The sequence below is a fragment of the Danio rerio genome, chromosome 3, assembly GCF_052040795.2.
Source record: "Danio rerio strain M-AB ecotype USA chromosome 3, GRCz13ab, whole genome shotgun sequence".
Taxonomy (NCBI): Eukaryota; Metazoa; Chordata; class Actinopteri; order Cypriniformes; family Danionidae; genus Danio; species Danio rerio.
The window spans coordinates 13300001-13310000 of NC_141023.1; the positions used below are offsets into that span (position 1 = coordinate 13300001).

Below are 10000 nucleotides of genomic sequence, written 5' to 3' on the forward strand. Positions count from 1 at the left end.
ATATGTTTTCTTCTGGAGAGAGTCTGATTTGTTTTATTTCGCCTAGAATAAAAGCAGTTTTTGATTTTTTAAACAATATTTTAGGGACAAAATTATTAGCCGCTTTAAGCTCATTTTTTTCTCAATAGTCTACAGAACAAACCATCGTTATACAATAACTTGCCTAATTACCCTAACCTGCCTAGTTACCCTAATTAACCTAGTTAAGCCTTTAAATGTCACTTTAAGCTGTATAGAAGTGTCTTGAAAAACATCTAGTCTAATATTATTTACTGTCATCATGACAAAGATAAAATGAATTCATTATTAGAAATGAGTTATTAAAACTATTATGTTTATAAATGTGCTGTAAAAATCTTCTCTCCGTTAAACACAAATTGGGAAAAAAATAAACAAGCGGTCTAATAATTCAAGGGGGCTAATAATTCTGACTTCAACTGTATATAAAAAAACCTCAAGTAAGTGGAGCGTTTCTATAGCTACAGACAATTTTAAACATCAACATTTGCAGTTCCCTGTATTTTTCTGTCATATTAGTGTTGTGCGTATATAATTAGCGTATTGTGTGCTGTCTGTTCTGAACTGATTAATCAACAACAGCCACTGGTTTGTACCCGGGGTTGTGTGTCATGTGCCTCTGTTTTGTCTGCTGTGAGATTTGGGCCGCTGAATGTGTGCAACAGACTTTAAGCCAGCTAAATGACCTAGTCAGCAGCAGTTTCAGTGCAGCTTTTGTTAAATAGCTCTTTTTATTTGTGTGGGACAACATATTACCGACAGCAGAGCAGACATGGCACTGTTTGTAGGCCATCATTGGACAGAAAGTAGACTTAATATTTTCGTTGTCCTTGAATAATAGCCAATTTCATGTGTCAAGCTAAAAGGTGGCAAATGCCCTTGACTCAATGTGATCAAGTCAAAAATGTTATGAATGTGTCTGTTATTACCATGCAGTTTAGACAAGATAAAGCTGAAAGAGTAATTAAAATGTGATGCTTTGGGATTTATTTAAGACAGTAATATAAGAAAAATGATTTAGAATGTACATAGGTGTTGCTTTTGAAAAAACAGAATGATTGTGCGTCGTATTATACAGCTTTAATGAAATGCTTTGTATGTATAATGACATGTTTTGTTTCTCAGGCCGAAAATGCAAAGTCCCAGGTGTGTGTGTCCTTTGAACTGAAGAGCTCTGCCTCTTGAGCTGTGGACAGGTTCTCATTACCTTGAGTGTTTGTGCACTGGAATAAATCAAAAGACTCTCCATTCCGGCTATTCAGACTCATGTTATATTCAGAGATGCGGATTGTAAGAAGCTGTAGATATTATTAGAGTTTGAAAGTGTGCTTTTTTTTTAAAAGCCACTGCTCTAAAACAAGAGTTTAATTCATTTAGCTTAGCTTAGTTAAACTTATGAAGCACTTTCAAAACAGCTGAGGCTTTGTTCAAGAAAACAAGAGCACTTTAAGATCAAGAAATAGGGCTGCATGGTGGTGCACAGCAAGAAGGTCGCTGGTTCGAGCCTCGGCTGGGTCAGTTGGCGTTTCTGTGTGGAGTTTGCATGTTCACCCTGTGTTCATTTGGGTGTCCTCCGGGTGCTCTGGTTTCCAGAGGGAAGCTTGGGTCATTTTCGTGTCAAAAAATAACTTGCTGGTTAAATAAAAGTAACTTTAAATCAGGATGTGCCTGGGGTATGAATAATTTTGGGCTTGACTGTATATTTAGATCAATACTTGTAAAATCTAAGGAATACAAATGAGTTTCAGGAAGATATTTAAAAAAAATTGGTAAAGGACAAACAATTGAGGACACACCACCAAAAAAGCTGCTTTTCAGCCTCGAATGAAGAATTTTCAATAGGTTTAGTTAACAAGATCCTAAACTTCTAGTGATGCAGACAATCAGGGGTGCGTTTCCCAAACAATGACATAACTTGCAGCTGAACTATCATAGTACGATGGATATTTTAGGAAAAAAAAAATGTAGTGTGAAGTGTTTTCCAAAACATGTAGTTTCTCTGTCGCAGATCCATCGTTTGAACCTTGTTAGATGTAACGTAAAATGCCCATAATGATGCTCTAAACAGGGTGGAGTAACTACTTCTTTAAAGAAAATAATTTTTTGTGCAAATTATATTGTTTTACACACGGGTGCATTTAAAAAAAAAATCCAATATTAGTTTTAGTAAAAACATGCCCTCGCTTTCCATATTAATTAAAATATATGTCAAATACACATATAGGACCAATATGTGTTTCCTTTACAAATATTATTGAGAATATTACATATAAAACCACAAATTAACACGTATTCTGGTTGTAGGCCCTAATTTACTGTAGGCTATTCATTAAGAAATGAAAAAATATCCTACTTAATAATAATAATAATAATAAAAATAATAATAATAATAATAATTACGTCGTAATTACGTCATAAACAGATACATTTCTTGACCAATAACCAGGGCTTAATTTGTGCCGGAACAAACCGGAACTGGATCCGGCACCTCTGAAATGTGATCTGGCACCTCATTTTACCGATCCCCCACCTCACAGCATCCCCGCCTCTCCCAGCCCCGCTCCGATCTTGACTTTTTTTATATGACACTCCCCATCCCTTCACTTTAGTTTGCGACATTATAGTATAGGTAGTGTATCCCCCCCCCCCCCCCCCCCCAACAGCTCTGTTGTCCAAGTCCACCCCCCTCTCAATCATCTGATAACATACCAGATCTGTTACTCAAATCTGTTCCAGGACCTCGCAATTTACAAATTAAGCATTGTAAATAACCTACGATAAATTAAAGCTTTACCGTATGAGACTGTATATATTGTGTTTTTACAAGCTTTGGAGAAATTCTGCTTTTAAATAATAAAAGGGAGTTTTGGGGTGGAATTTAGGCTGGACAATGCGAACTGAAGAGCGGGGGTCTATTTTATTCTTTTTTGAGGGGCACTTTTTATCCAAGAGAAAAAAGGGCACAGGTTGAGCCATACCTGTGCATGTGCCTGCCTGGCAACTTCCAGTGCTACAACTGTCATGCAGGTGAACTTTGGAAAGATTTTTCACCTGGCAACCACTAAGTACACCTTAACAATGTCCTAGCAACCACTTAGAACATTAAAGCAACACGTTAGCAATGCCCTGGCAACCTGCAATGCTACAGTGTTATGCAGGTGAACTTTAAAAAACACACTATTAATCTGGCAACCTCCTAGTACACCCTTAACACCATCATGCTTGTCAGTTTACTTAAGATGCAGTCTTCACTTGGCAACTACCATAAATGCCTTAGCAACAGCTTAAAGCAACCTGTTAGGAATGATCTGTCAACCAAAAACACCATGTTTTCTTGCTGGTGCACTATGAATACACTCTTTACCTATGAACCATCTTGAAACACCACCTTTTTTTAAACAAACACTATGTCTTTTTATTTTCTTCCACATGTTCATCCACGTAATGCCTTGCATTTGAACAGTAGCCTCTTGTTTTGCGTGTTTGCCTTCTTACATGTTCAGCTCTCCTCTTGTTTGTCATCAATAATGGCTGTAATTGATGGTCTTAAGCGTCACACCGGCTTTAAGAGTTGTTTACAGTCAACACACAACCTGTACTCAGCAAGAGGAGTAATCCACGTTTAGAATCTCTCAGGTGTGCTGGTGTGGACTTGCCCTAATGTTATAGTGGCATCAGCTGCTATAGTCAGCCAGCTGAAGCATGTCATAATGACTCTTTGTCCTCATGTCTGTGGTTTGCAAATCCATGCTGCTTTTAGCTGACAGGCCAGTCCGCAATGATGCTTTACAAACAATGCATTATGGGGTTGTTGCTGGTAAAAAAACGTGCATAGGGTTTGATACAGAATGTGTGTGTGTGTTTTTAGGAAGCTGATAATGAGTTTCGGTGTTTTCAAAGATTATATAAATAAGATGTACATTACCTGGCAAAAGTCTTTAGGAACAACAAATATTAACTTGACTTCTAGTTGATCATTTGGCATCAAAAGTGGCTTAAATGGAAGGCAAAGACCTCTAGATGACATTTATTTTGCCTAAATAAAATATGATCATGCTTTGATTTTTAAATATTTCATTAGGACAGTAAGGTCTGACTTTGCTTAGACAAAAGTATTGTCACTTAACAGAAATAATGTACAGTATAGAATATAAAGTCATGCTGCTGTGGAAGAAGAATGAATATTGTGTTTGACTCCCATGAGCGTGGAGGACTGCATCCATACATCTCTGCAATGACTCAAATCACATATTAATAAAGTCATCTGGAATGGCAAAGAAAGTGTTCTTGCAGGACTCCCAGAGATCATTATGATTCTTTGGATTCATCTTTAATGCCCTTTCCTTCATCTTACTCCAGACATGCTCAATAATGTTCATATCTGGTGACTTGGCTGGCCAATCCTGAAACACTTTTATTAGTTATTAGTTTTATTAGAGCCTCAAGTTACTATTTGTTGCTCTTACAACTGGGATCAATGACAAGACTTTTGTCAGATAGTGTATGCATGTATACGAGAAAGTGTACTACCATCCTAAAGGTTGGGAGTTTTATTTTATTTTATTTTTTTTAAATCTAGGTTGCACTTTATTTTAAGGCTTAATTTTTGCTTTTAACAAAACATTAACTAAGACCTTTTGCACAATAAAGCACTCATTTGCTGATTGTTAATAGTTAGTAAGGTAGAAGTTGGGTTTGATTGGGTAGGATTAGGGATGTAGAATAAGGCTATGCAGAATATGTACTTCAGAAGTACTAATAATTAGCCAATTGCTTAATAATAAGCATGCTAATATAAGCAAGTTAGTAGTGAGAACTGGTCCCTATGCCAAAGTGCTACCCAAATCAAAAGTTTTATTCAGCAAGGATGGATTAAATTGACTGGAAAGTGGTTTATAATGGTATAGAAGTTACAAGATCTAAGATGTTACAATATTTGGAAAGCTTTCTATGTATACAATTATACAATCAAAATATTTTTATTTTGAATTATTAATTACTTATTTTAAGTATGGATTTTGAACCGACAACAAATATATATATTCATTTAAATATGTGATGGTAGCAAAATTAAATATGCATAAGTATACACTAAATTTGTTCGTACAGTGGATTAAAAGATTCAACATAAGTCTGGGAAAGTATTGAAATTCGGGTTTGCATGAATCTGGTTACAGACTACAGGCTGACATTGAGTCTCAGGGTGAACCAACAAAGGATTGATAGCTGTGTAAATATTGTCATACTAACAGTTCATGTTTTTGGTTGATTGTACTCCAGTTCATACTTTAAAGTTATCTAACATTATAAACATAAGTTGTTCTGATGCTTTTTAACCGAGTACTCATAATATTTTATTTTCATTTTCGAAGTTAAATCGTATAAATGTGGTAATGTGAGAAATGTTGAAGTTGACGTTGAAGTCTTTTGGGTTTGATTATATGAATATAGTTTCTTGAAAATAGGCTCATTTTACAAGTCACCTAGAGTTAAACAGTTGAGTTTTACCATTTTTTAATTCATTCAGCCCATCTTTGGACAGGACTTTTACCTTAGCTTAGCATAGATCATTGAATCATATTAGACCATTAGCATCCCGCTCAAAAATGACCAAAGATTTTCAATAATTTTTTAAATTATATATTTATATAGATTTAAATAGATATGATATCATGCAGTGCCTACAAATACCCTCTGCAGGTAACAGTGCTGCATAATATAATTGCACCTGCTGGTGTCATGGTATGGCAACAAAGTTCCTTGGTTATTAATTCAAAATAAAGCATAAATCCTAGTCATATTGACCTAGAATATAGCAGCTTTTCATTTTCAGTCTATCTTAGGATGGAAAATGAAAAGCTGCTATTTTCTATTGAAAAGTGAAGCTTTAAATGGGAAAATAATCAAACTCTTAAAAAGCAAGATGCTAACGTTCTGATGCTAAGCTAAGCTAAAAGGGCTCCTGCCATGTCCTGAGATTATCTAAAGCAGTGGTTCTCAAACTGTGGTACAAAATAACTGTGGAAAGAAATATTTCATGTACATGCTACACACATTTCAAAATTTACCAAAAATGATGTATATAATACGCCATAAATGACATATAGCCTATATTTCAGAGATAATCTGCCCCGTTTCTTTTAACTGTGCAGAGTTGTAGCTGCTTTACTGGGTCTACTACGTGACTGTATTTCAATACTGCTCATTTTGGTGGTACTTGGAGAGACAATTTATTTCTGAGGTGGTACTTGATGAAAAAAGTTTAAAGAACCACTGATCGAAAGGATTTAATAAGAGATTAAAAACTCAATTGTATAACTCAAGGTGACTTGTAAACCTTTATGATTTCCAAAAAAACGTGAATAACTAAATATACAAATTGTTATACATGTTTTGTATTCTTTATTTTTTAAACGACTATTATTTTGTGTCTGAACAATTCTTCAAAATTGATTTATCTAGTAATGAAGTCTTCATAAGCATTATTAAATCACCAGTTTTATATATAAAAAGTTTATTTATGGATGAAATTCTAGAACCGCCCTGGATCCTCCAATCCTTTATGAGCTTCTTCGTTTTCTTGAACACAAGAAGGTTTTTTTGTGTGTGATTGTTAATATATTACAGAAGCAATGCCAGGGTTTGCATGAAAGGAAAATACATAAGAAATTAAATAAATAACAATAGACAGGAAAAGAAAAAAAAAACTCTGGGGTGAGCAGTGACCTTTATACACCTCTAATATCATATTATTTATCTTTCAGTACACTTTAGTTTATCTAGATATTATATGAGACATTTTCTCAATAAAATCAGACCATACTTTGATTCTTTGGGGTTTAGCTCTGTTAATTCTTGCTGTAGAATGTTCTAACAACACAATATTTTTTAGTTCAACAAGCCACATTTTAGGGCATCACGGTGAGGCAGTGGGTAGCACAATCGCCTCACAGCAAGAAGGTCGCTGGTTTGAGCCTCGGTTGGGTCAGTTGGCATTTCTGTGTGGAGTTTGCATGTTCTCCCGTGTTGGCATGGGTTTCCTCCGAGTGCTCTGGTTTTCTCCACAGTCCAAAGACATGCGGTCCAGGGGAATTGGGTAAGCTACATTGGCCGTAGTGTGTTTGTCTGAGTGTGTATGGATGTTTCCCAGTGATGGGTTGCAGCTGGAAGGGCATCCGCTGCGTAAAACATATGCTGGATAAGTTGGCGGTTCATTCCGCTGTGGCGACCCCTGATTAATAAAAGGACTAAGTCGAAAAAATATAATATAATATAATATAATATAATATAATATAATATAATATAATATGTTTAATAGTATCCTAGTACTGGGTTATGGCTGGAAGGGCGTCCACTGTGTAAAACATATGCTGGAATAGTTGGCGGTTCATTCTGCTGTGGCGTCCCCTGATTAATAAAGGGACTAAGCCGAAAAGAAAATGAATGAAACCACATTTTAAATATAACCTTCTTGGCTGCATTAGTTGCAGTATGAAATATCCTATGTTGGTACGTGCTTAAGTTAAGATCATAATTATCATTCAATAAACAGATATTGGGGTATTAAGGAATAAATGTATCTTAAAAGTCTGATATAATATGAAAGAACTTATCTCAACAGTATGTGTTAAGCCATGTAGATCAGTTTATAGTGTATAAGTTGATGGGCAGGATTCTTACACATCAACCTGGATACTTTCCTAAATCCAGCCTGATTTCAGTTTGTAAGGGGCCAGATCCTTTTCCCATGGTGTGAAGATAGGGAGTGCAGTGGAGAAGACGACTTTTTTTTGGAAGAAAACCTGTAACCACTGACTTCCATTGTATTTGTTTTTCTTATATGGATGTCAGCTTTTACAAGTGTTTAGCTTTCAAAATATCTTCTATTGTGTTCAACAGAAGAAAGAATCTCAGCTTTTTCTTTTTCAAATGATGATTAACAGAGCACAGAATTTTTCCACAGTATTTCCTATAACATTTGTTTTATTTCAGTCTTATTTGTTTTATTTCAGCTAGAATAAAATCAGTTTTTAATTTTTTTAAACCTTTTTTAAGGTCAATATTATTAGCCCCCTCAAGCAATATTATTTTCGATAGTCTACAGAACAAACCATCGTTATGCAATAACTTGACTAATTAACCTAACCTGCCTATAACCTAATTAACCTAGTTAAGCCTTTAAATGTCACTTTAAGCTGTGTAGAAGTGTCTTGAAAAATATCTGGTAAAATATTATTTACTGTCATCATGGCAAATATAAAATAAATGAGTTATTAAAACTGTTATGTTTAGAAATGTGTTAAAAACCTTTTTGTTGGGGACAAGATAAACAGAGGGCCTATAAATTCAGCAGGGTTACTAATTCTGACTTGAACTGTATGTTTGGTACAGGAGCCTGTTCAGGAATGGGGTGAGGAGCATGAAGATGGGGCGGTGTTCGGGGTCACCCTGCGCAGAGAGCCAGTCCAGCAGTCTGCCGAGCCCACGGAGGCTTTCGTTCATTACCGCACATGTAAAGTGCGCAGGTTAAAAGCAGCCACGCTGGACAAACTGGTGTCCCACCTGCTGGACCCCTGCTGTCAGGAGCAGGACTACAGTTGCATTATGCTGTCCACGTATCGCTCCTTCACCAGCACCAACAAGCTCATCGAGACGCTCTTCCAGAGGTCTGTGTTTAGACAGGCAAATGTGTGTTTGTGAAAGTCAGCTGTATTTGGTTATCTGGAGTTTGTGTGTGCTGTATTTTCGCTGCATCATGAGTTCATCGAATATCATTGTACTACTGAGTACTGAGCAACATATATATATAAATATATATACACACACAAACACACACACACACATACACACATTTATACATATAAATTTAAGCACCTCATTGTGTGATATATACTGTACATATGTACCCCATACAAACGGTGTGATATATTTCACTCTTTGATTTAATGTCTGAGTTTTGAAGCCTTATTTGTCTATTAATTAGATTAGTTAGCCAGATTTAGAATCATGAGACCCTTTTTGCTGACTCTTTTTCACTGATCTTTCTTTCTATCCAATCGTTCTATCGTTCCATGCATCCATCCAGTCTATCATTCTGTCCATCCATCCATTCATCCATCCATCCATATATCCATCCATCAATCATCCATCCAATCGATCATTCTATTATTCTATTTATCATTCCATCCATCTATCCAATCATTCTATCTTTTTATCCATCACCCATCGCTTTTTCAGTCCATCCATCCATACATGAATCCATCCATCCAATTCTATCGTTACATCTATGATCCATCATTAATCATTATTTAATCTATCATTCTATTGTTCTATCTGTCATTTTATCCATTCATCCAATCATATCGTTCTATCCATCCATCCATTCATTGTTCTCTCATTTTGTCTATGGTTCCATCCATCCATTCAATCTATCATTTTATTGTTTTATCTATCATTCCATCCATCCTTCCATCCTTCCATCCATCCATCCATCCATCCATCCAATCATTCTATCATTCCATCTATCACCCATCATTTTCTCATTCTATCCATCCATCCATCCTTCCATCCACCCATCCATCTATCTATTAATCCATCCATCCATCCATCCATCCATCCATCCAAGCTATCATTCTATTGTTCTGTCTATCATTTCATCCATCCATCTATTCATCCATCCATCCATCCATCCATCCATCCAATCATTCTATCGTTCCATCCATCATTCATCGTTCTCTCATTATGTCTATCGTTCCATCCATCCAATCTATCATTCTACTGTTCTATATATCATTTCATCCATTCATCCAATCATTCTATCATTCCATTCATTATTTAATCTATCATTCTATTGTTCTATGTCGTTTTATCCATTCATCCTATCATATCGTTCCATCCATCCATCCATTCATTGTTCTCCCATTTTGTCTATGGTTCCATCCATCCATTCAATCTATCATTCTATTGTTCTATCATTCCATCC

General features: G+C 35.8%; 1 protein-coding gene across 10 annotated transcripts in view; it reads left to right on the forward strand.

Annotated features, from left to right (window-relative positions):
- Positions 1-10000, forward strand: part of rgl3b (ral guanine nucleotide dissociation stimulator-like 3b) — a 47146-nt gene that overhangs the window by 3042 nt on the left and 34104 nt on the right. For all 10 annotated transcript variants that reach the window (XR_015479411.1, XR_015479409.1, XR_015479410.1 and 7 more), the window contains 1 exon segment: positions 8410-8684. Coding sequence is in view for 1 of the 10 variants with exons in the window: in NM_001442879.1 (NP_001429808.1) it covers positions 8410-8684 (275 nt within the window). In the remaining 9 variants the exon portion in view is untranslated.